Source organism: Drosophila teissieri, chromosome 3R, assembly GCF_016746235.2.
Source record: "Drosophila teissieri strain GT53w chromosome 3R, Prin_Dtei_1.1, whole genome shotgun sequence".
NCBI lineage: Eukaryota > Metazoa > Arthropoda > Insecta > Diptera > Drosophilidae > Drosophila > Drosophila teissieri.
The window spans coordinates 3,426,540-3,453,699 of record NC_053032.1 but is presented as its reverse complement, the minus strand read 5'-3'; the positions used below and the strand labels follow the sequence as shown (position 1 = coordinate 3,453,699).

Genomic DNA, 27,160 nt, shown 5'->3' with positions numbered 1-27,160 from the left:
TATAATTTACATATTTTTTGTTCGTATTTCAATCAACTATGTTATGCAAACCATACGAAATAATTGCCTGATTTTTAGAAGAAAACATTTGATTTCAAAAACAAATAACTCACCGAGCATTGTATGCAAAACATAAAAGTATATAAAAGTATTATCACTGTTCGTGCTAATCGTCAATACGTGTACTACCCAATACTTAGATGATACTTAATGTAAATGTTAATGTTTTTTAATATACATTTTGTACGTAATAATTCAAATTGAATATTTAAACTTACAAAAAATCACAATGAACCGGTGCATTCCGGAAATTAACAGACGTCAGTGAAGATGTTTCCAGTGACATGCTGAATTTAGCCCCTTGCCAAAAAAAATAAGAAACAAGATTTAACAAAATCCCAAAAAAGTAAAACTGGCCCGCAGATGCTCGCCGTCGCACTGTGGCAAACAAGTTGCTAGGAAAATATTCCAAAATTAAATTTATTTAAAAATAATTTGATGACACGCTGTCAGTTAGGGCACAACCGTTTAAAATCTTCAAGAAATTAAGTTAGTCTAGATCAAGAAACCTAATTAGGCTGTAAAGTGCTAGTACATTGGGAGGCACGAGTCGCCCAATCCTATCAAGCAACCGCGAAAGTGCCCGCTTGTCCCACTGTGCATCGATCGCTGCTCTGCTGTTGCTGGTGCTGCTGGCAGCGACGCAATTGCGCAATTGTTCACTCATTTCGGCTGGCTCTTTTTTGGCGTGCCTCGGCTTTGTTTACCGACACAGTCGCAATGTTATCGAGAGCAATTTTGCCATGGTTTGGTTTGGCTTGGAAATTGAGATGGCTCCGGGCGGCTGGCGGCTCCCGGCCGATTGGAAGGCTTGGAGAGCGGTTGGGGAGGGACCGACAGCGGGATCGGGCGGTACCGGGCGGGATCCGCGGCTCCACTTCGCCGTTTGTCTGGCTTTCTGGTTGAGTATCGCTGGCAGCGCTCGGTCTGCTGCTGCCTTCGCCGTCGGCCTCTAAACATACATGTGTATACATAATAATTTTACTTTTCTGCCGTTTTCCAGCTCGCTGCTTTTTTACTTGCAAGCTAAACTTTTCAACCACCGTCAGTTGTATTTCGGTTCGCGCTGCGATCTGTCGCACTTTGAAGTCACCTCGGCCAGCGAGAAAACGAAACTTTTGGCTCCACCTTCCGATCCACATCCTGTGCGGCGGAAGACGAAGCAGTGCGTTGGCTAGTCCCAATAGTCATATCGAACCTTCCGGAAAAAAAATGTGAGTGTCTAAGGCGTAATACGCTGCATATGCGCACTATTTGCAAACTGATGTTTATCAATCAGCCCGGTACATTAACGGTGCCTAGTCGATCGAAGCACAGGGCACAAGCCACTGCAGTTTTGAGTAATTCCCGGGTATCTTTGCCGGCTGGTTTGAGGGGCTTCAGTGCCAGACATTCAGCTCGACCTGCCGCAACGAAACCTGTTGAGCCCAACGGCCCGAGTGAATCCGCTCTCGAGCAGTACACTCCTCCAGACGATGACAACATTTCACACTTCAGCTCGTGCGTTGGCCCCCAAAGAGACCAGATAGGCCCACCAACCACTGACTCCACTTGCAGTCGAAAGGAAAAAAAGTTTCACTTTCAATTGCGACACCCAGGGCCAAGTAGGTGGGAATCGGTGGCATAAGGGAGAGAAGTGGGAGGAGAGAACGAGGGCGCAGAGAGGAGGACGCTGTCTCAGAAAACAAAAACATTTTAGCTCTGAGCATCGCAGCGGCGAGCTATCTTGAAAGTTTACGATCGCGGCATTTCTCACCTCATTGCGGAGCGTCTGTGTCGAAAGTACGAATGTGAATAAGTGAAGAGCTCATGTTGTGCCCTCCACCTTGGGTGGGAAATGTTAATCATAAAAAGTAAAAGTGAAATATTATGGGTAGAGGCAGCGCTAGCCGCCTCGCATTTCGCACTTGTTTGTGGCGACAGCAACTGCACCAGCCGGCAACTATAGAGAACTCCAGTTGTCGATAATGAACAGAGCAACAGCCAATGGCCGCTTGACTGCCTACACGGACTACACGGGAATAAATGGTGATTTAGGGGAAGAACCAATTAGTTGTCGATCCCCGTGCCACGTTCAAGCCTCAAAGTGCTCTGGGATTTCAAGTATGTGCTGGTGCTAGACCCAAAGAAAGAGTATTCATTCTCGCATGTACGAGTGCCTCCGAACCCTTCGATTTGCGGGGGCGGGAGCGGTTGAAGGCGTGGCGTGGCTGCCACTTAAATTCTGTCATTTTTGTCCGTTCGCCTCACAATGTACGACGCGTTGCATAGCAAAAACAACTTGATTGACAACTGACAGAGCCCCCAAGAATTTAATGGAAGCCCCAATTGAGTCACCCCTTCTCAAGTCACAGAGAGAGTTGGTTCCGCCGGTCTATCTGTCCTAAGCTTGGCAGGGAGCGGAGACACCTGAGTTGGAGCTGCATCATGGGCTATAAGCCTGTGATTAAGTGGTTTCTGTATGCAAAAGATATCACTCCCTACATGACTCGAATAAAAGGAAACTGTAATTGAAGACTGCATTTCGACACCCGTCCCCAAACCGCTGTTATGCGAAGCTTATGACCGTAACAATGGGCTATGCTCGAGATGAATGGCTTGGTTACGCCGCTTACTCATCGCCACACATCTCAGATCGCGTTAGTGACATAATCCTTAACGGTAAGCAGTGACCTAAAAGACGCAACGCTGTCCAAATTTAACTGCGGTAACAAATCAGTCAAAGTCTGCCGACCACAGAGGAAGGATCGGCTTGAAAGCCTGCGCACAGTCAAATTTCTGGACTCGTTTTAAAGCTCTATGGTTAGTACGTCGATTACTTACCGATAGAAATATGTTTTTAAGCATGCGGATTCTAGTGACTCCCACGCTGTGCAAGTTTATTTAATGATATTGCCACACCCATTCTAACTCCCACAAGCCGCCAAAATCGGTATCGACTTGACCTGATCGACTTCGCTCGTGATGCAATCAAGAATATACATACATATGTACGTTATAGGGTCGAAACCGCTTCCTTCGTCTTGAAAAATATTTTTTAACGAATTTATTATACCCCTTTTGCTGTTGAAACAGTCGGAGTAGAAGCTGTTTCTTTCTTTTTTATAACTATTAAAATTAACCAGATTTATCGTGTTAAAATTAGATATAGTTTTTGTACATTTTCGTTTTTTTTTCTTTTTTTTTTCTTTTTCTTTTAACCATCAAAGTCAATTTAGATTTATTGAAAAAAAAAACATAAATTGTATTCATTAAGTATATTAAACTAAATAATGTTCAGTGACTGTTAAATAGAAATAGAAAATAAAACGTGCTCACTCTTATCCTATTTTGCATTGATTGCTGAAGTATTAAAAAACCAGAAGAAACTATATAATCATCTTGGGAAATATTTAAAATAATGTCGCCTTAACATTTGTAACCAACAGAATATGGCTAGATCGACTTGGCTATTGATCTTGACTAAGAATATATATAATATATATATATATATTTAGAATATTAAAATATAATGTATATATGTATATAAATATATATCTATATAAAAATATACATATATTATATACAATATACATATTATAAATATATATATATTTATATAAATATAAATATATATATTTTAATAAATATATATATATATTTATATATACATATATAAATATAAATATATATATATATATTAATAAATGTAAGTATATATTTATATAAAAATATACATATACAATATACATATTATAAATATATCCATACATATATAAATATAAATTTGTTGTCGAAACGGCTTAATTGTTGCAGAAACTGTATTAATAAATCCAAAAGGCTATCAAAGTGCAAATGCACATCAGCACCAATTTGAAGGCCCCCAAAGGCCGTGGGCAAAATATCCACAGAAGCTTGCAAAAAATAATTTGGTTATATTTTATTTGGCATCCTCTCCTGTTCCCAATTTCTTAGTCCTATTTTATGTTCTCTGCTGCAATCTTGGAAACTACGTTTTATAAAATTAATTGAATTTCAGTCATTCACAGCCATTAATTAAAGAATTTACAAGTATTCTGCACTTGTTTTTGCTGACCGCCTAATCTTTTGAAACAGGGTGCATTCCCGCATTCCCTCCCGCGAGTAAGCCAAGACAATAGAAGCAGCAATAGTTTGGATTTAGGGAGGAGTATCGAAGAATAGACGCGGAGCAATGTACATAGTTGACCGCGTCAAGTTAAAAGTGAAAGTTTTGCCGAGCAGAGCGCAGCGATCTGCGTCGACGAGCAATCCAATGGCTCGGTTAGCCACCCAGTGCTCCATTGTCAGCCGCAATAACAGCGGCGGACGTGAACTTTAGCTGGCGCGTTTGTGTTGAAAATGCAATTTACTAAATTGTTTCATTCAGCTTTTAGTCTGCAAATTTTCCGTTATTAGTGACTTATGGGATTGTCGTTAGTGTGGCTAAGGCGTAGCGTAATATCTTTGCCAACAACACCCGATCAGAAAATTTGATTACAATCAGGTAATTGTCGCATTGACCGCTCGCAGAAAGCGTTACCGAAAAAAAGTTGTTCTTGGTCAGCACGGTTGTATGATGACTATTCTATTCCATACTATATCTGTATCCACGTTTTTGCCATTTCACTTTTTAGTGCATATAATGTACATCTTTTAATGTTGAACTTTCCTGCCTCCTTGAACTAGAAGATGATTTTTTGTAACACCTTGTTTCTCAGGAAATAACGCTTTCGCCGTCTTAGCATCGATTCCGCGTCAGTAAAAACTGCACAGTCTTCAGTGTTTCCTCACCCCAGCGTGGCAAACGAAAGTTGCAATTTTATTTGGTGTCTCGCTTTCTGAGCCCAATGCACTCAGCACATCACGCAAATGCAGTAAGCCTATAGTGGTGCAGCCATACCTGTCCTGTAGGTAATTTATTTGAGAACACGCGGAAAATCTGTTTAGCGATCTACAGGCTTTTTCTGGGACTTTTATTAAATTTATGGGATTTTGTTAAACACGGTCCACAGTTCCCTAATCTGGTCACATTTTCTAACTCCAATAACTATGAAGCGGATTATCGGTAACTAAATTCTTTAAAACAGTGGGCGTGCAACAAATGCGTATTTTAAATTAATGTTTGCAGTTTTTAACACAGATATAGTAGTTTGTACTGAAATTCTGTTTTTCACTTTTAGTGGACCTTTAATGTATTTTTTTACAAAGCCAGATTTTTTGTCAGCTTAGTTCGGAAATAAAACTGATTCATTTACTTTAAATACATATTATCACAAATACGATACCAGAAGAAATCTTGTATCTTGTATTTGAGTTTCCTTTATGCGTATTTTTCAAACTCAGAAAAAGTACCGTTATCACCAAATTTTTTTTATGTATACAGAATCAATCCGAACATTAAACTAAATAACTAATCGCTTTATCTTTGCAGCGTTTGACAGTAGATTGAAGATGGCAAGACCACGCTACTTCGGATGGAAATCCTTTATTGTTCTCATGGTCTGTTTGCCAGGCTGTATATCCATATCGCGGATCGACGAAGTCAGTAACCTGAGCGTAACCGGAAAGCCAGCGCTGATCCGGACGGAGCTCCGCTTTGGCCGGAACCTTGACCCTTCTAAGGTACGAGTGGTGAACGTCAAGTCCAGTATGGGCGAGGATGTAGAGATCCTGGTCGGCAAAAATAGCCGCAAGGCCCGTGCTGAGGATGCGGCTGGGTCCTTTTTCGTGCGCAGCGCGGATGTCAAGCGGCGCCTCGTCCCGCCCACAGGCAAGGCAAAAGCTAGTGGTCGCCAGCTCACCTTCGAGCACAGCCCGGCATTACTAAAGCAGAATGAACTGGCCCTACAGATGGGCGCCTATCGCCAGCGCAAGGCAGAGGCGGAGCAGCGCCAAGCAAAACTTATCCAACTGCAGCTGGCCAAGGCGCAGAGCAGGGGGATAGAGCACCAGGCAGCGCAGGGGGACTCCCGTCGTGGGCGCCATCTCGCTGCTGACGTGTCCTGGGAGCCCGTCCGACCTCAGTTTCCGACCCAGACACAACAAATTTCCCGCAAAAACATTTCGTTGGCAGCCGATCGCCAGTGGCAACCATTCGGCCTGGAGGATTCGGGGGAAATCCTGCCACGATTGCAGCGATTGTCTCATGGACCTATGTTCAGCTTTCCCCGGGACACGGAGTTAGCCGCATCCGACGTGCAGGAGTACTTAGAGGGTGACAGGGATACTCGGGCCTATGGCAGTGTATCCAATCAGGGATACCGGCACAAGAACCTCATCACAAAGCACAACTACAACTCCCTTCCGCAAAAATCTAAATACGTTACCTACTTGCCGCTCTCCATGGTAGTGACGGCAAGTGCGGGAGTCGCCACGCCCACGACCCGGCGGCAAAATGGGGTCTACGGGAGCCCACACGACAACCCAATCGGCCAAAGCTCTCAAAGCGTAGTGGACGGTCCCGCCGTGACGCTGATCGAGGGTGTCCGAGTGCCGGACAGCGCGGAGGACAAAGTTAAGACCTGGCGCAACGCTCGTGTCCTGAACAATCAGTTGGTGCCATATCCAAAGGGTTACACGCCGCCGAGGGCCCAGATGCCCAGTTTCGACCGATAAGTTTGGAATTGATCAGAAGAAGTGGTGTTGGGTGCTCAACGGTTATTGCTATTTATTGAATTTTCTATTGTTAAGCTATTTATAAACGATAATTACAAGTTTTCAAGAAAGACGTGCTTATCTATCTCATAAAGTCGTTGACAGTTAGCACACGGAGATCCGACTTGCGCAAAAGGCGGGCGCACAAAGGTGCATCAAACGTTAGGTAGACGACGTGCATTGGCGCGGTCTGCATAAATCCGTTCTCAGACAGGGTGTAGCGGTATGGCTTGAGCAGCTCCAGGTACACAAACACGGCGGGGCGCTTTATATGTATGCTGATGCTGACGCTGTTGCGGATGACGTCCGTGGTGTTAAGACAGGTTCGGGAGGCAATCTCGAACTGCGTAGTTAAATATTAAGATGAAGGCATTCCAAAGCTGGGCTTACTTACCTCGAGCCTTGGATCCTCGATCCCGACTGCTGCAGCAATGCTACTGGGAAAGAAGTGGGTTCTAGAGATGACATTCTGCTCGCGGCGCAGCTGCAGCTCTAAAAATGCGTTAGTTTTGGAGAACTCTCCTTTTAGGAGATCGGAGATGGCAATGACCTTGTCGTACTGCACGCCATTGGGGCGGAGGGCAACCTCCCAGGAAATGGACTGCCGGGGCAGAAGCTGGGACCACAGGTGAACGTTAGCCACAACATTCAGTTTCCATGGGTCCACCTCCAATTGGTCACAAATAAGGGAGATGTTCAACGAATCCGTGGACTTTTCGTAGAGGGCAACAATTGAAATAGGCGCTAGAAAGTCGCGTGCCCAGTAATGGAGCAGCTGAAGAAAGGGATGGCAGCATAAAATAGTTACACAGTTTTATCACGTAAAAATACAAATAAAAGTAAACTTGTACAATGTTTGAAGCCCAATTCAATTCAATTTAGTTTTTATACTACCGAAAATCAAACAAAAAGTAAAGAATGTATCAAATATCTATGCGGACAGGCAGACGAATATCGCAAGATCTTTGTACTTTTCAACGAGTCTAGAGTATGTTTAATATTTGTATTTACTGATTTCAGTCAGATGTTTGCAACGCGGTGAATGATATATGTGTTATAAAGTAGAGAAAATCAATAGACGAGGCGATAAAGCCATGTCCGTCTGACTCCCAGTTTTAAGGGGGGCACTCTATGGATAACTTTCAAATAATCGTTTTTTTATACCCGTTACTCGTAGAGTAAAAGGGTATACTAGATTCGTTGAAAAGTATGTAACAGGCAGAAGGAAGCGTTTCCGACCATATAAAGTATATATATTCTTGATCAGGATCAGTAGCCGAGTCGATCTGGCCATGTCCGTCTGTCCGTCCGTCTGTCTGTCCGTCTGTCCGTCTGTCTGTCCGTCCGTATGAACGTCGAGATCTCAGGAACTACAAAAGCTAGAATGTTGAGATTAAGCATACAGACTCCAGGGACATAGACGCAGCGCAAGTTTGTCGATTCATGTTGCCACGCCCACTCTAACGCCCACAAACCGCCTAAAACTGCCACGCCCACACTTTTGAAAAAGGTTTTGATATTTTTTCATTTTTGTATTAGTCTTGTAAATTTCTATCGATTTACCAAAAAACTTTTTGCCACGCCCACTATAACGCCCACAAACCGCCAAAAACTGCCACGCCCACACTTTTGAAAAATGTTTTGATATTTTTTCATTTTTGTATTAGTCTTGTAAATTTTTATCGATTTCCCAAAAAACTTTTTGCCACGCCCACTCTAACGCCCACAAACCGCCAAAAACTCTCCTACGCACTTCCACTAGCTGAGTAACGGGTATCAGATAGTCGGGGAACTCGACTATAGCGTTCTCTCTTGTTTCTTTCTTTAATTCGATAGCTATACTATTCACAACTATTAGACGTTAGAAGTTTGAAAGTCGTACTACGAATAGTTTTGGGCTTATCTTGGCAGGACCCAGCCCGAGCGTAGCCACTTCAGGTGGTCGCGCCGTATGAATTGTTTTTATCCAAAAACTTTAAAGCGTGTTTTCTCCAAACCACTTTTTTTTCAGTCGGTAATCACGATTGCGAACTTACACTCGTTTTTTAGATAAAAGTCAGCCCTAGTGATTCTAACATCAGTAAAAACTAATTGTTTAACCAATTTTTAAGTCAATAAATTCGAAAAAAATAAACATTTTGTCACTTTTTTCTTTGCAAGAAATTGGTTTTAAATTTCAATGCTCTTTAACATTTGCGAGCTTTAATCACGAAACCCCTTTATCTATAAAAAAAAAGTTGCATGTGTTTTAGATAGTTGGTCTGGACTACAGCGTAATTACCGCAAAATTTTTATATGTGTAAGTTGAACAAGAGAGAACGCTATAGTCGAGTTCCCCGACTATCTGATACCCGTTACTCAGGTAGTGGAAGTGCGAAGGCGAGTCTTCAACACTGACAGTTTTTTTCGGTTTGAGGGCGTTAGAGTGGGCGTGGCAAAAAGTTTTTTGGCAAATCGATAGAAATTTACAAGTCTAATACAAAAATGAAAAAATATCAAAATATTTTTCAAAAGTGTGGGCGTGGCAGTTTTGGGCGGTTTGTGGGCGTTAGAGTGGGCGTGGCAAATAGTTTTTTGGCAAATCGATAGAAATTTACAAGACTAATACAAAAATGAAAAAATATCAAAACATTTTTCAAAAGTGTGGGCGTGGCAGTTTTATGCGGTTTGTGGGCGTTAGAGTGGGCGTGGCAACATGAATCAACAAACTTGCGCTGCGTCTATGTCTCTGGAGTCCGTATGTTTAATCTCAACTTTCTAGCTTTTGTAGTTCCTGAGATCTCGACGTTCATACGGACAGACGGACGGACAGACGGACATGGCCAGATCGACTCGGCTACTGATCCTGATCAAGAATATATATACTTTATATGGTCGGAAACGCTTCCTTCTGCCTGTTACATACTTTTCAACGAATCTAGTATACCCTTTTACTCTACGAGTAACGGGTATAAAAATTTTAGTTCAGACATGTATCTAAATAAATACAAATTTTCACTTCTCTGCCGTATTGTTTTCCTGTTAAAAAAATTTTCAAATAACTACCTTTTTTCAAGGCAAACCATAGAGTGCCTTCCTTAAAGCTATCTGCATTAAAAGTTCTGGAAAAAATGAGAAAACGCCATAGTCCACTATCAGATATCCGTTATTAATTTTATTATTTTTTTCCCAATTTCTATATTTCAGAAAAGTTGTAATTTCTCGCACTTCTATTATCTTAATAACGGGTATCTGATAGTCGAGAACTCGACTATCGAATTCTCTTTTATTATTAGTCTTGAAAAATTTCTATCGATTTGAAGAAGAACATTTTTAAAGGCCCAAAGTTTAACTGTTTTTTACTTTATAATTTTTTTCCCCAATCTCGACTAAAAGATTTTCTCTTGTTTTACTTTACGACTAGCGGATAAAACAATAGTATGAATACCAGCGGTAATGCTGCGATGGACTAAGTGCTATGCAATTACAACTTACCTTCCAGTTGCCATAGAAATCAATGCTGGACCAGGATGGCGCCACCCATACGTCATTCAGCTGCCAGTAAAGGGCCCCCATCGTTCTGTGGGAGGTATCCCGAAGGCTACGGTATAATTCGGTTTCAAGCTTTGTGGCCATGGCTTGAGCAATCTGGCTGAAGTAAATCAGTGCTTTTGCATAGTTCTCATCCTCCGGCAAGGGCAGCGGTAGGTGTCTCTCCACTAATGCGATTACAGGAACATTTCCCAGCGGATGGTGTTGCCGGTGTGTGATCAGGGCGAGAAGGTCATCGTCGTCGCTCTTGCTGCGCTGCCATGCGTATGCACCAGGAAAGCTCTGAAAGCCGAACTCACTGACGAATCGAGGACGTGGAAAAATATCTGGATCCCAACCGTCCTTAGTGTAGTCGTAAAAATGTACTGAGAAAGAGAGATCATTTTATGGGCTGGATAATGAACAGGTTCTCTGCTTACCATCGCCATTGTGGTTATCCTGAGGGTTGTTGGAAATGTAGTTGTCCGGTTCACTAGCTTTGCCATTGGAAGGTGAGGACACCAGTGGTTGGGGTCGTGCGCTATGCGAAACAAGCTTTAACTCGTGTATGACATTAGCCAGGTAGAGCTCCCGGTACTCGCTCTCAAATCTATCTCTTTCGACACGCGTGCCGTACCAATTCTGTACAAGAGCAGCTTCGTTTTCGTTGTTGGTCACAAAAATGGCCACGCTGGGATGGTGTGATAGTCGTATGGCATTCTGCCGAACCTCCTCACGCACCGACGATAAAAAAACGTCGCCAACGGGATACATGGCACAAGCAAACATCATATCTTGCCAAATTAGAAGACCCAAGCTGTCGGCAAGCTGGTAAAAGTAATCCGATTCGTAGACTCCGCCTCCCCATACACGGATCATGTTCATATGGGCTTCCTTGGCGGACCTTAATAATTGTGCGACTTTGGATAACCAATATAAATTGAAATAAGAGAAAACGCTATAGTTGCGTTCTTCGATTATCAGATACGGGTTACTCAGCTAAAGTTCGTCCGCGTCAGATGCACAAGAAAAACCGCGTACACTTTTGACATATCGATACAGATTTGGGTAGTTTTTGGCCCTTAGCGTGGCAACAAGTTTTTTGCAAATTTGCGTGGCAGTTTTGGGCGATTTGAGGGCGTGCCAACAAGGGTCAACAAACGTGCGCCTAATCTCAACTTTTTCGCTTTTAGTCCCTGAGATTTCCACGCTTATACGGACGGACAGACAGAGCAGTCCGATCCGTTCCGACTTCTACTAGGAACGGTCGGACCAAACGCAAATCGATTCGGTTGTTGAAAATCATCAAGAATATATATACTTTGCATGGTCGGAATATACATTCCGTATAGGTTTACAACTCGTTTACTTTGGTATAAAATAGTTGTCATATGAATTACAAGGTTATACATGAAAAATGTATATAATAATATGTATAAAAATAACTGGACTGTGAGAAAGTAATTTAAATAATTGTCATACGCGCTTATAAACATTTATTAGATAAATAAGGCAGATCGAGCTGCATTATTTATCAAATTATAAGTTATACTGTAGAAAATGGTAATGATTACATTTCAATGATTACTTTCATATTCATCTTCCATCATTAGATTTAAGCAATATTTGCTTTTAAAATAGTTATTACTTTTGAAATAAAACTCTAAAATAAAGATAAATAATAATTTATTCTGGTCAAAATTTAACTTTAATGCCAATTTAAATATTATTTCCGTATTTCCGTTATCTTACCAGTTATTAGCAATAGAATAGAATCAAATGGTCGAAAGATAAAATAATTCAGCTTTGGGATCCTCTTACTCGGAATCCTCGCCACAAGTACTTTTTTCGTGACCAGACTCTGAATTTGTGATGCGTAGCTAACGAAAGGTTTTTGCTCCCCTGAATTTGTATTTTAATTTGTTACACAGAGTAATCAATATTTAAAATCAATTTTTTTAATAAATAGATGATTAAATGGGTAAATTAATATATGTTATTATAAATTACTCAAATCTAATGATTATAATTATATAAGAAAGTAAAAACTAAATCATTTTAAGATAATAACCAGATATGTAAAGTTTTGGGTGATTCCGAGTTGGATTCAATCAACATTAATGGTTGTTTCCCATCTTAGAGTTAAGCTACTTATGCTTCCAAACAAGATGTACCATTAAGACTTAATCAAAATACTCCTTATTTCTGCACTCACTCTGTTCCTTTGTTTGTCTTTCGGGTAGAATGTGGGATGGTATGTAGTTACTGCCTTTCATAAACATTTCCACCCCATTTACTCGGAAAAAAAAGGTGTTTCCAACGCCGTCTGGGGCGGGATCCTCGACCAGCTCAAGCGTACGAAAACCCACTCGCACCGACTTGTGTGACTGGGTCTTAGACCGATCCTCGAGTCCATCGGATCCCAGCCAGGTCTTCAGGGTGAAGTGGAGCGGATATAGTTTCTGCTCACCGTAGCCATTTGGCCACCACGTTACGACTTTCCCCTGCGAAGTGATAACGGAACTTGACACAAATAAAGACAGCAGAAATTCGTGTTCATGGAATTAGGAGGCGGTACTTACAATTGGCACAGCCTGATCGAACTCAATTACTGGCGCCAGGTGGCTGATATTTTTTATTCCGTATCTGTCTACTACTACCGGATGGTCCAATAGCTCGCTGCAACCCATAATGTCATAATAGAAAGCGTTTTGACGGCAGCGTGCTCACTTACACAGCGTATAGGACAAGTCTTCCATTGAAGTTTTGCCCGCCTACCGCGTCCAGGTAGCAACGAATATGCATGTTCCAGTGCGAACCGTTGATGCGGCTGACGTCCACATCTACCTCACGAATCACCGCCACCTCGTAGATTTCCAGCTCCACGTTTTTCCAGATTCCAGCCGAGGGCGCTGCGGGACCCCAGTCCCAGGAAAAGCTAGCCTGCATCTTTCGCAGCATGTTCATGTGGCACTCACCATGGTAGCGCTCGTTGGGGCATTCCGGGGGCACGCTCTTTTTATGTTCTTTCAAAGCATTGGCCCTCGCCAAAGCAGCTACTACGGGAGATTGGATCTCCACTTCCAGGGAGTTTTCCGCTTGCAGCAGTGAACTCACTTCGTAGGAGTAGCGGACAAACATGTTGTCCGTGCGTCCTAGTAGCTGGTGGTTTAGCCGGATTTCAGCCACCGTGTCAATGCCGTGGAACGTCAGGTTAATGTGGCCGCGATTGAAGTGATGGACGTCGACTAAGGCGGTCATTATCAGAAAAAAATGGGCAAAATCGAAATGAAATCTTAAATTTCCATTTTATTAAAAATTAGTTAAAAGTGAGTTTCCAATTCGTAAAAAAATATGTAACAAGATCTTATTATTCAATTTTTCCAATAATAAAATATTTATAGCACCACGAAATGCTTATTTTGTTTGTTTATATCTTTTGATATATACAACCCACCTAATATAAAGTTTTTATTTCAAAAGTTATGGTTGACATAAGGCATAACTGGCTAACGAGGATTGGCTGCCACATTTTTGGATGAACCTTTGTCCATACTAGGCTATTCTGGGATTTTAAATTAGTGTAGAAAGTAAATTGAAGCTAAATAGTCAATAGAGAAGGTTAATTTTTTTAAACTCATAAATCACATCAATCAGATTAACAAATATGTACATATGTTGGCTTTTCCCATGGTTCGAACTCTTTTATTTTGTAAAAGAAAAGTGAAGGGAATCGTGCGAAAACTTACACTGAAAGAAATTATAGAAGGTCCAGTTGTCGTAGGCCAGATAACGCAGGCCGACGTCATTGAAGGAGTCCAATACATGGGGTGCGAAGGCACTATATATACCCAAGGGCAACGATTGGTTAGAAATAGTCAGGGCTGTAAGGAAAAGATATACACTTAAATTAGGTAGCAATGAAAAATCGCACTCCTTCAGCGCACATAAGCTTTTTGTTGATTGGTCTTCCCTCTTAAAATGATTTCAAACAACTTCAATTATCGTTTTAGATTATTCATAAAGCGAACTACTTTGCGGCATTTGTGCTGCCCAAGGGCTTTTGTTGCAGCTCTGAATAAATTGTACTCACAGCCATTCTGATTAGTTATCGTCCAATTGCCCAGCTCTATTACCTCCACCTTATCACCTTGGCCGCCGCAAACAAAAAGGCCACAAAGTAATCCGACCAGTACAGCGCCCCTGGTGCCATTTCCGAGTAATCCGCATCCATACTTCATCTGGAAAGTGGTGGTCGTCCCAAATTAGTGCGGCTATTTTGAAGACGACTCCCCTCTTCAACTATTAGCACTCTAGGAACCCAAGAGCTTTCTGCAATACGAGAGGTTGTTCCACCGACTTACAACCAACTAATATTTCACTTTGTCCGGCGATTCAGAACCGATAGTTAGAACGCCAAGTGAGCCAAGAAACGCACCGATATCGATAATGAAATTAGTTTCAACGTAACGATCCACTGCGCACATCAGCTGTTACTCAGATTATCGCGTTTAAAGAGAGCCCGATCAAATATGCATACGTACATAGGTGTCAAATCACTTTTACTTTGTTGTTGTGGCATGTCAAACGGCACACTATCGATCAATAGAACAAAATTTACGGGATAAAATACTTAAAATCAAAACCAAACCAAAGCTAGAAAACGGATTAGCACGGATTATATACGGATTATACACGGATTATACTGTGGCAAAAAACTTGTTTTCCCATTTTTGGTTGATTTTCCAAAAACGAGTTAAAAAAATATATTTTATATGTAAATCTTATATTCTGGGAAATTTTCGAACATTTGATTTTCCAATTTAAAATATCTTACCCAATGTTTAGCAATGCATTTTGTATATTTTCTAGTATATTCTAGTATTATAAATAACAAAAATAAAAACGAGCCATTTCCAATTTTCATTGTGAAGTCAATTAGATAGCAGTACTTTCCAAATTTCCTTTATCTGCTACGGGAATTTTTTAAAAAATTTCCTTTGCTTGCATAGCTGTAAGGCTGTTTAAAATTGTTGGCTGTTGATTTAAATTAATGGGGTTTTATGAACAAATTCAATGGAGAAAGCCGTAGCAGTCTGCTGTTGGGAGGTGATACTCAGTTTCCCACGGGTAAGTGTTCCAAATCGCTACGGACAAGGCAGTCGACTTGCCAGTTATTATTAAAACAATTAAGAAGTCAAGAATCGAAAATTTATTATTAATCTTTTGGATCTTTCACCCTTTACGAAGTAAAAACTGGTGTTCTGATATCAACCTTTGTTTAACGAAAATATACTTATTAGACACGCTGCAACAGATAATTAAAGACAATTGTACATTTTTATGCTTCTAAAACAGGTTTAGAAAACAGAATTTTAAATTATGATTTCATATATGTTATATAGATTTATTATGATTTAAATTTTTTCCAGTATAGCTATAATTTAAATTTTCAAATTTTTACAGTACCTTATACAGGTCAAGAACATCTATTTAGGCAACCAGCTACCAACATCTAAACGATGCCGCTACAACCTTGTACACTACAACAAACTGCAACTAAAATTGTCTAACACTTGAGACTATGAAAAATCATAAAATATTTGCTTTACAAGGGGAGTTCACGATGTTGTCTAAGAAGCTCATGGCATTTTCCATTACAATTGTTTTTGAAATGGTTTTTGATGATGGAGATAGTTCTTTCACCAAACTAATCCTGACGGCATTATTTTAAGCAGCTGAATAATATTCACTCACAAAAACAAACTTTAATTGTATCCGTTTCTAAACATATAGCCATGATTTTTTTCTGTTTGCCAGTTCGTTCGTATGAAATATATTTCGGGAAATAAAAGACTTTGTAAGTTCGAATTTTTTTCGCCTTTGCCACGACAATTGAATTTACCCCACAAACAGCAAAAAATTAACACGTCGGGGTTTTTGAAAATGATTTCCATTTTTTTAATTAAATTTATATGCCAAAATAAGAGATTATTTTGTAATAAAATAATACTGGGGAATAGTTTTTCGAAGTAGTTTTTTATTAGTGGTGGACTTAAGGTTTTCGAAAAAAAGTTACAATCATCATTTTTGTGGAGTAAAAGGGTATATTCGATTCTTTAAAATGTATGTAACAGGTAGAAAAAAGCGTTTCCGACCAAAACTTTTTTCAAAAATCTAAAAGGTGGGCAAACGTGTGCAAACATTATTGCAATTAAAAAAAAACAAGAGAGAACGCTATAGTCGAGTTCTCCGACTATCTGATTTACTCAGCTAAAGGAAGTGCGAAGGAGAAATTTCAACACTGACGGTTGAATCGACAAACTTGCCCTGCTTCTATGTCTCTGGATGCTTAATCTGAACTTTCTAGCTTTTGTAGTTCCTTAGATCTCGACGTATGGACGGACAGACGGACATGGCCAGATTGTCTCGGCTATTGATCCTGATCAAGAATATATATACTTTATATGGTCGGAAACGCTTCCTTCTGCCTTTTACATACTTTTTAACGAATCCAGTATACCCTTTTACTATACGAGTAACGGGTATAAAAATTGTAAAAAGTCAACTTTTTGATTTTTGGAATTCCATATCTTGAAAACTGGACATGGGCTTAAAAACTAATTGGGCAAACGATTCCAGTTTTCAAAATTCGATTTTACAGAACCCAGCTTCTTTGAGCTATTAAAGCTAGAAAGTTGACATTAGGCATGCAGATTCCAAAGAAATCGACGCAGCGAATGTACCCAGCAGACAAAGAGCGGACTTAATGCGGATGGATCCGAAAAATGTCCGCTAAAGATATTAAATACTGACGTAGAATCGGAGTTTCCGCACTAGGTTCGTTGAATGCTCAAAACGGACGCTAAAACGAACAAAAATCGAAACTGTGGTATTGCTAACAGCTACTTTTGCAATGCTGCTTGTACATATCTCAACTCTTTTGTTTTGTGGAAATTTTAGGTAAAATCTGTAACCGACCGGCTTGGTTATGGTCTATGGAAAGGGTCATCAAATCTCGGTAAAACCAAGGTTGAATAAATGTATAATATTCTTTGCACGTGCAGGCATACCTGTTTCACCGAAGTACTAATTTTCACCTATTTTTCAACTTTGATGGAAAACAAAGAATGGGATTCTACCGGATTCTAGGTTTGGCGTATGAGGTATTGTTCTTGAATATGTTCTTTATCATAATCAAAAGATTATGATAATCGTGGGTCCCCCCACGTCCTACCCCGAATTTCCAAGGCAAAAGATGCTTTCAACTCAGCGTTAAAAACGCGCGGCTTAGTGCAAATTCTGCTACAAGCGCAGTCGCTGCGCAGTACGAAATTGTATGGCGGGCATACCTTTTTCCTGTATTGGCGGCTTGTTTTTCAATCCCTGACTTTGTAACGATTTTAAATGAATGTATAATGATTAATTCTTCAAAAATATTAAATGAAGTAAAATTAAATGATTATTTTGAACAAAAAGGTAAAAAAAAGGTAAAAATACATAAAAAATAGATAAATAAATACAAATTTTGTTCTTGAAAATTTTTTTATTTTTTTTTTTTAAAACATTAAATATGTACCATATTAGCATTTTCGGAGAAAACAAATGAAAAGTATTTGTCGAAATTGGATAAAAATTTAGAAAAATGCCTCCAAAAACATTAATTTTCGAGTATAAATCTAAAATCTAAATCGAAAGGTACTATAATTACCTTTCTTTAAAAAAAAAAAATTATGAAAATAAATCAACTGGTTTAAGAGCTATGATTGTTATTCACTTAAAGAATCTAATGCGCCACTATGCGACGCGTCGCTTTTTGATTTTGACCGGCAAAAAGTGCAGACGTGAATTTTGTTATTTAGTGAGTGCACGTGTTTCAAACGGCAAGTTTTAGATTTAATTTTATTATTCCTTATACTAATCAATCTTAAGTTTGGCAGCATAAAATAGAAGAAATATCAAGAAAAATGACATTTTATAGACAGTTCTACCCATATTTACATTCTCTTAATTAATTAACAGAAAATGGACTACAACAATTTATTTAACACGGAGGGAGACACCCAGGACATATATGTACATAATAATTTATAATAATAATTAATAAATTACTTTATACTAGAATAATTGTCGTTAAAGTATTAAAACTGCACGTGTAAAAAATAAATGAAGGCAGGGATTTAATTTAGAAATAAACAAGTTGCATATTTGTATATATTTTATAAATACTAATTTTAAAATATGTATTATATTTATAAAATAATACTTTATAAACATGTATTATTATCGTGAAATATATTTTTAGAACATGTATTCGATAGAATCGGGCTTTGGACTAAAGGCACCAAATGACCTTTTGTTTTAATATCTGTAAAATGCACATTAAAGTTTTTGAAAATATTTTAAACAATAATAAAAAACAACTGGGTATAAAAATGTGTTGTCGATCAATGTATAAAGTGCACAAATGAAAAATTTCTTATTATTGTTGTTCTCATATAATGAATGTTATGTGCATAGAATAGATCTTTTATACAAACATATAAACGTTTTACTTTTCAAGCACTGCAAGCTGATAGGAAAAAAATCAAGCTAAACTCAGCATTCTATCTGATAAATAAACAAATTAGTGATAATACCTATATGTCAATAAATATTTAAGTAATTGAAAAAGGAGCAAAATATATCGAAAAGCCGTTGTTAGAAAACAAGGTAGAATGCTATAGTCGAATTCCCGACTATCAGATACCCGTAACTCAGCCAGTGGAAGTGCGAACATGGAAATATTTTAATGTTAAGCATTTAAATATTTCAAGTCGATTTGAAGGTCGTATAAATATACGACCCAATTACAATTGTAATGGCCCTTCCGTGGTGTTCCATGATTACCAATTATTACATATTTTTAGTAATAAACATATAAATTTACAAATGTATGTAAACGGTAGATAATTCGAGCGTCGATTTTAACTAACGCATATTACAAAAACTTCTTTAATAAAACAATAGTCACTGCATAAATTTTTTTATAATATTTTATTAGATCATTGACCAAAACTTTAAGAAAATTCAACGCTATAGTTTTTGTGCGGTTTTTTTAAGCAAAAATACATATAAAATATTTATGAAATTCCGCAGTCTTTTGCGTCTTCTTGGCCTACTGAGGTTGGGCCAGCTTCGTTTCAGTTGCGTTAGAAATTGAAACTAAATGTTCAATTAACCTTAAAATAAAAAATAGTAGTATGATCTATACGAAAATTTACCTTAAATAATCACTTTTATGATTTGCATTCGTTGTTGCTTATAAAGTGAATCCATTATTTGCAATAATTAATGAATTAAATTCAAATATGTTTACCAATTTAATTAAATTTAAATAAAATTATTTTTGTACTGGCCATGTCCGTATTTCTGCCCGTATAAACGGGGGGAACTCTACTATAGCGTGCCCTTTTGTTTTTATACCCGTTACTCGTAGAGTAATTATTCTTGATCTGGATCAATAGCCGGGTTGATGTGGCCATGTCCGTCTGTCCGTCCGTCTGTCCGTCCGTATGAACGTCGAGATCTCAGGAACTACAAAAGCTAGAAAGTTGAGATTAAACATACAGACTCCATAGACGCAGCGCAAGTTTGTTGATTCATGTTGTTTTAATATTTTTTCATTTTTCTATTAGTCTTGTAAATTTCTATCGATTTGCCAAAAAACTTTTTGCCACGCCCACTCAAACGCCCACAAACCGCCCAATGCTGCCACGCCCACACTTTTGAAACATGTTTTGATATTTTTTCATTTTTGTATTAGACTTGTAAATTTCTATCGATTTGCCAAAAAACCTTTTGCAACGCCCACTCTAACGCCCACAAACCGCCAAAAATTACAGTGCTGAAGACTCTCCTTCGCACTTCCACTAGCTGAGTAACGGGTATCAAATAGTCGCGGAACTCGACTATAGCGTTCTCTCTTGTTTGTTATAGTATGCAGGATTTTTGACTTAGTAAAACTTAATTCATAATATATACTGATTAATCGTTGGAACTTTAATGTGGTCGGTAGTTAAAATCATGCATTCCAAATTGTTGTCAACTACTTGGTGTATTGTCTTTTGCGGATGGGTTTGAGTAAAGCCATTTGACGAGAACTTGTGCCGCTCCTTGACATAATGCGGACAGTGTTTCCAACTTTCCAAGACCTGAAATACCTAAATCACGTTTCAGAAAAAGCTAGAAACCGCTAAAAACAATTGAATAAAGCTAAAAAAATAGCTAAGCACTTTTATTAAAGTTTTTTTTAGTATTTTTTTAAACTACTCCAAAAATATAGTAGTTTCGTCTATATCTGCATAGTTTGCGTCTTCATTTGTATAGCTTTGGTTAGTTCCAATAAGTTTTAGATAATTTGGAGGAACTATATAATTGTGGCAGCATTTATTTTCTCTGTACAAACAATATCTGTAAAAATTACACAGTTATATTATATAATTATCAATTTATAAATAAAGTTTACAGCATACAAATGATTGTTTTAACTATATTCATTTGGCTGAATACACGCTCAACCTCTGCATTGGACCATGGCAATGTCAATAGTTTTATCGCAAAAGATACCAATAGTGGAAATCTGTAATTGCCTGCTGCATCCTTGTAATTTAAAACCTCAGCCCAAAAGCTGACGTTATCTTCATTATTTAACCAATTTATTAAACGAATATTAATATATGAAGTTAAAATTTCATCAATTTCCAACGGGGACATTTTAAAGTGCTCAAGAATTTGAACAATTGGAGACTTATTGGTACACAATACTTTCTCTACTGAAAAAGTATCGATTTGCTGAAAATTGTTGGGCAATCTGAAAATAATTTACCAAATTAATATAAAGGAAATCTTTAGCATACAAATTATTTACCTGTGCTGAAGTTCATTGATTAATGAAATAATAAACTTCGTACATTTGAAACGAATTTCTGTCTCCATATTGCAAGGAATTTAACTCTTGAAGTTCGGTTTTGAACGTATATCCTAAGTATAAGTCTCTTTTGGTGATATGTTCAAAGTCATCTTCTAAAATATCGATATGAAATATGAACGCATATTCTAAGTATAAGTCTCTTTTGGTGATATGTTCGAAGTTCTTTTAAAATATCGATATATACCGTAGGTGGTATAATTTTAGTTTTGAGGGAATTCATTTTAAAGACTAGTTTGCGCAGAAATCTAACAAAAACAAGAGAGAACGCTATAGTCGAGTTCCCCGACTATCTGATACCCGTTACTCAGCTAGTGAAAGTGCGAAGGAGTCTTCAGCACTGACAGTTTTTGGCGGTTTGTGGGCGCTAGAGTGGGCGTGGCAAAAAGTTGTTTGGCAAATCGATAGAAATTTAGAAGACTAATACAAAAATGAAAAAATATCAAAACATTTTTCAAAAGTGTGGGCGTGGCAGTTTTGCGCGGTTTGTGGGCGTTAGAGTGGGCGTGGCAACATGAATCGACAAACTTGCGCTGCGTCTATGTCTCAGGAGTCAGTATGCTTAATCTCAACTTTTTACCTTTTGTAGTTCCTGAGATCTCGACGTTCATACGGACGGACAGACAGACGGACAGACAGACGGACAGACGGACGGACAGACGGACATGGCCAGATCGACTCGGCTATTGATCCTGATCAAGAATATATATACTTTATATGGTCGGAAACGCTTCCTTCTGCCTGTTACATACTTTTCAACGAATCTAGTATACCCTTTTACTCTACGAGTAACGGGTATAAAAAGCCATTTCGGTTTATAAAATAGACAGAATTCCCGCTAGCCTCTACATTGCAATTTTGCATCTGCATTTCGCAATTGAAAAACGCCAGAGCTGACTGGAAAATAAATAAATGGGCAACACTGCATGGGGATGCGATAGTTCAAGGTATACAAGTATGTTACGTATGTATACAAGAGGTTCGTAAACTAAAACATCATGCATAAGGAGATGTAGCCGCTTTGCAGTCCTGACCTGCTACCTCTAGCTGTTTGACAAAAGTAAATAGAAAATAGTTGGCGTTTCAAGAAGGGGTTTTACTGTATGGCCAATTACTGTATGGCTCAATTATTTTAAATCTTGCAAACAACTTATATTTATACTTAAACAGTAAAAAATAAAACTATTTATTCTTCAGCTAACAGTCAAATTAAGAACATTTTTTGTCCCCCTGTACTGCAGAAATTTTAGAATGCAATATTTAATAAGCATGTGAAGAGCAGACTTACTATCAACATAGTTCAAATTTTGTGGGTTGGCTGAAAGGTTTTGTCCAGACGAGGAGTAGAGGTCATGGGCTGAGGCCGGGGGCTGAAATCCTTTCGAGAAATAAGTTTCAACTCTGAAATTATTGTGTCAATAAATATGGCTTTATACTCTCTCTCAATTCAGGTGGCATTTATGCCAAAATCATATTTGTTTATCGTCAAAAAAGCTCAATTTCATTGTTGGTGACGATTAGGGATAAACTAGGATGATATTTGCTAGCGGGTTTGCAGCATTTGAAAACGCCAGGTCCTGCCACACCAATAGCTCGTAAAGGTCCGCTAAGTTGTAGAAGTTATCCGACTCATAAAGGCCGCCACCCCAAACGCGTAACATGTTCATGTTAGCCTCGTATGCGGCCTTAAGCAAATAGGCGACTTTGTCGGATTAGCTATAATAAGCAAATTTATTTCTGCAACTATTAGGTTTGCACTCCGGAAGTGTGTGGGCTGTTACATAATTCGCTCCTTTCATGAATATGGGATAGCCATTCATCCGGAAATAATACACTATGGTCCAGAATTTGATTTTTTTTGCATAAAGTTTAAAAATTATGTTACATGGATCAAACTTCATACATTTTTATACCCGTTACTCGTAGAGTAAAAGGGTATACTAGATTCGTTGAAAAGTATGTAACAGGCAGAAGGAAGTGTTTCCGACCATATAAAGTATATATATTCTTGATCAGGATCAGTAGCCGAGTCGATCTGGCCATGTCCGTCTGTCCGTCCGTCTGTCCGTATGAACGTCGAGATCTCAGGAACTACAAAAGCTAGAAAGTTGAGATTAAGCATACAGACTCCAGGGACATAGACGCAGCGCAAGTTTGTCGATTCATGTTGCCACGCCCACTCTAACGCCCACAAACCGCCTAAAACTGCCACGTCCACACTTTTGAAAAATGTTTCGATATTTTTTCATTTTTGTATTAGTCTTGTAATTTTCTAACGATTTGCCAAAAAACTTTTTGCCACGCCCTCTCTAACGACCACAAACCGCCCAAAGCTGCCACGCCCACACTTTTGAAAAATGTTTTGATATTTTTTCATTTTTGTATTAGTCTTGTAAATTTTTATAGATTTGCCAAAAAACTTTTTGCCACGCCCACTCGAACGCCCACAAAACCGCCAAAAACTGTATGTGCTGAAGACTCTCCTTCGACTTCAAATAGCTGAGTAACGGGTATCAGATAGTCGGGGAACTCGACTATAGCGTTCTCTCTTGTACATTTTATTATTATGCCATTGATAGTTTCTGCAAACAAATTTGGCCAGTGCGACCACGCCCACGCTTGCCGCCCCTTCAAACTAATTGATAGTAGATTTAGAATAAATACATATTATTTCCTGTACTATTTAATTACTCACTTATTTTTTAAATGCAATTTTCTTTTTCATCCATATTCCACACTGCAGATGAGCTTTTTTTTCTTCTTCTTTCTCTTTAGAGAAACACTCGACAATAATGGATCCGAGGAATCTATAGCTCTATGAAATATATGTCATGGTATTGAGCCGACTATTTTTAATATTTTTGTTGTCTATAATTGTTGGTGACATGGGATACCATATATATACATATATAATTAAATAATCGCAATACTCATATGTAAAAAAAAATATAATTTTATTTTACTGAATGATTACAATATTATTTCTTGAGAAGAACACCGACCGATTATAATTAGGCCTCAAACTGAACTCTAATAATTACTCTGATTTGATTGACGTTCAAGCCTCGGTGTCGAGCTTTTCTAATATGGACTTTAGACTTTAGGGATTTGATCAAATGAAGAGAGAGAGCTTTTGAGTTGCTGACTTTAATTGTCTTTGCATTTCTCTTGGATTCAAGTGCATTTGCTCTTGGATACAAGTGCTCTTAGATTCTTATAATTTTGTTTATTGCAATCTAATACTTCTGTTTTTCGGGATTGCGAGTCCGAGCTTTGAACGTGGGAACGTGACGATGGTGCAAGGGCTTAAGCAAGGAATGTTTAAACTAGGCAACGAATGTTTAGTCTACCAGTGGGTGACTTATCAGGAGTTTGGGTTTTTCCACTCAACCTTGTCTTGAGGATCATATGACAGTCTTATTCTTATCTGGTATCTGTTGAGTACATCCAGAGTAGTGTAGGGTGTGTTTGGGTGTACATGTTGTATGTGTGTTGTGTAGGCATGTGCTTAAGTCTTAGGGACTTATGGATATGTCACTCCTCCAATCATTGAATTTGGCCTGTCCTCAGGTCGTTAAATTTGGGTATATCGTAATATTGTTTTCTGGTTAAATTATTTCCTTGACATTAGTTTCAAGGTGCGGATGTTCTTCTTTTTGTTTACAATATTTAACAATAATTTTCTTAGGTATATTTATACCCGTTACTCGTAGAGTAAAAGGGTATACTAGATTCGTTGAAAAGTATGTAACAGGCAGAAGGAAGCGTTTCCGACCATATAAAGTATATATATTCTTGATCAGGATCAGTAGCCGAGTCGATCTGGCCATGTCCGTCTGTCCGTCCGTCTGTCTGTCCGTCCGTATGAACGTCGAGATCTCAGGAACTACAAAAGCTAGAAAGTTGAGATTAAGCATACAGACTCCAGGGACTTAGACGCAGCGCAAGTTTGCCGATTCATGTTGCCACGCCCACTCTAACGCCCACAAACCGCCTAAAACTGCCACGCTCACACTTTTGAAAAAGGTTTTGATATTTTTTCATTTTTGTATTAGTCTTGTAAATTTCTATCGATTTGCCAAAAAACTTTTTGCCACGCCCACTCTAACGCCCACAAACCGCCAAAAACTCTCCTTTGCACTTCCACTAGCTGAGTAACGGGTATCAGATAGTCGGGGAACTCGACTATAGCGTTCTCTCTTGTTTTAAACTTATATGCTAAATACAGAGTCAAACTAATTATCATGATGACAAAAGTTGTAATGCATATAATTTGGAAAAAGCTGTAATGTTTTACATGGAATTTTATCATTTCTCTTGTTTGTAAGTGATCTATTGGTTCTAAACGTGTAACATTGTTGGTGATATAAATCGTTTGTGTAAAATCTGCTAGATTATTAGAAATTAGGAATTCATCTATTTGCATGGTACATTATTTAATATAATATTTTGTTGTTTGTACAATCTTGATTGACAACTGTTTCAGGAATATTCCATGTTAAAAGTATATTCGGCTCTATATAATTTATTTGGAAGTTTCTATGGGTTTTAATGTATTTGCACTGAGTTTGCTCTTGTTTGATAAGTCCAACAATACATTTGTCGAATATTAATTTATCCGTATCTTTATGAAATACTTGGTTATTGAATATATAGAATTTATCAAATATTTGCTCGGTTAGAATATAATTATGTTCATCTGGGTACGGAACTATTTGAAATATCGGAACTTTAGTGACCTCGCCAGGAACGTCGGATATAATCAAAATTTCGTTCGTGTCTGTCTTGAGCCAAGTTGATGTTTTTATCTTTAGCATTTTCTCCGAATTTACGTGTTTCAAATAATCATGTTTTAGTAATTTTGGGTTAAAGATTCCTAATCTGGTTAATTGGATACCTAACTAGATATCTTCTATGTATTCTGTAAACTGCTGTAGGTTAAATATCAGTATCGCAATTTGTTGGTTCTGTTCTTTCTCCACCTTTAGCTTATTAATTATGTCTATACCGCTGTTGATTACATCGATAATCATGTTTAGATCATGGGTTTTCACGGAGTCTTCTGACATGTTATTAATTTTTTCCTCTAGCTCTTCCCTGTCGTCTTCATCTAATGTACCAAATAAGTATTTATATGCCTTCCCTACTACATTCAAAAGACCCCTTTTGTTTCGGCTAATAATTCTTAATCCATTTATTTCCCGTTTTAGTTTATCTACTAAATATGGTATCTGAGGTACATTGGGATAGTCGTTTGCTTCGGTTACTAGATTTTCGAACATAAGCATTGTCTTTGTTATGTTTATACTCAAATAGTGGTATTCGTAGCTGGTTGGAATTTCCATCGCTCCGGTTTGGAATATAAGATATCCATTCTTCGCACTTATTGGGTTTACCTCGATATTGCTGCATTTGACCATGGTGATGAGTGGTAACATGCAACTAAGCATTATTAGAAATATGTTGTGTACTTGGTCTGGAATTATCGTATTTGCTCTTATTAATCTTTTTTTGTTTCTTGAATTTAGATTTATAATGAACGATTTTCCTGCCGCGGTTTGTTTCCTCAAAATGTTTACTGTCCACTTGTTCAATCCTTCCTGTCTTTTTAAATGGATTGGTGATTTTACTCTTTACGAGTGGGGCTTGTCTATATTTTATATCAACTTCAAAATCATGCCTATTCTTATTGAGATATTCGATCTTATCGATTTTGTTTTGTTGTATATTAAAGTCTGGACTGCCTGCATATAGAAAAATGTCTGCCGGAGATCGTTTGGTACTATTATGTTTAGTTTTATGATTATAGACGTATAAGATTGTTTCGAATCTCGTATACCTATCTTCAATATTTTGTTCACTACCTATGATTCTCAGCTTTTCATTTACGGTCTTGTGAAATCTTTCTATATCAGATACACCATTTTTGCTGGTTGTTACAGAAATTTGTACGCCTTCGGATCTTAT

General features: G+C 38.3%; 3 protein-coding genes and 1 pseudogene across 6 annotated transcripts; 2 read left to right on the top strand and 2 right to left on the bottom strand.

The window, feature by feature from the left end:
• The first annotated feature begins 649 nt into the window (after nucleotides 1-649).
• LOC122619574 lies at nucleotides 650-1,238 on the top strand. The gene is made up of 2 exons (XM_043796594.1): nucleotides 650-961; nucleotides 1,064-1,238. The coding sequence occupies exons 1-2, from the start codon at nucleotides 804-806 to the stop codon at nucleotides 1,236-1,238; spliced, it is 333 nt and encodes a 110-aa protein (XP_043652529.1). The 5' UTR covers nucleotides 650-803.
• LOC122619572 lies at nucleotides 1,032-6,746 on the top strand. Of its 2 annotated transcripts, none has more exons than XM_043796592.1 (2): nucleotides 1,032-1,274; nucleotides 5,492-6,745. In XM_043796592.1, the coding sequence occupies exon 2, from the start codon at nucleotides 5,512-5,514 to the stop codon at nucleotides 6,673-6,675; it is 1,164 nt and encodes a 387-aa protein (XP_043652527.1). In that variant the 5' UTR covers nucleotides 1,032-1,274; nucleotides 5,492-5,511; the 3' UTR covers nucleotides 6,676-6,745. The 2 variants fall into 2 exon arrangements, with proteins under 2 accessions (XP_043652527.1, XP_043652526.1); XM_043796591.1 differs by lacking the exon at nucleotides 1,032-1,274 and adding an exon at nucleotides 5,078-5,125 and having other exon boundaries at nucleotides 5,492-6,746.
• LOC122619571 (beta-mannosidase-like) lies at nucleotides 6,703-14,687 on the bottom strand. 3 transcript variants are annotated; one of them, XM_043796589.1, is made up of 10 exons: nucleotides 14,589-14,687; nucleotides 14,318-14,465; nucleotides 13,974-14,108; nucleotides 12,959-13,472; nucleotides 12,807-12,903; nucleotides 12,440-12,728; nucleotides 10,665-11,144; nucleotides 10,189-10,610; nucleotides 7,109-7,489; nucleotides 6,703-7,057 (listed from the first exon to the last, which is right to left on the bottom strand). In XM_043796589.1, exons 2-10 carry the CDS (start codon nucleotides 14,463-14,465, stop codon nucleotides 6,797-6,799), a joined length of 2,727 nt encoding a protein of 908 aa, XP_043652524.1. In that variant the 5' UTR covers nucleotides 14,589-14,687; the 3' UTR covers nucleotides 6,703-6,796. The 3 variants fall into 3 exon arrangements, with proteins under 3 accessions (XP_043652524.1, XP_043652525.1, XP_043652522.1); XM_043796590.1 differs by having other exon boundaries at nucleotides 6,703-7,004; nucleotides 14,318-14,640; XM_043796587.1 differs by having other exon boundaries at nucleotides 14,318-14,638.
• Nucleotides 14,688-22,402: 7,715 nt separating this feature from the next.
• Nucleotides 22,403-26,262, bottom strand: LOC122622253 (annotated as a pseudogene).
• Between the last annotated feature and the right edge of the window lie 898 nt (nucleotides 26,263-27,160).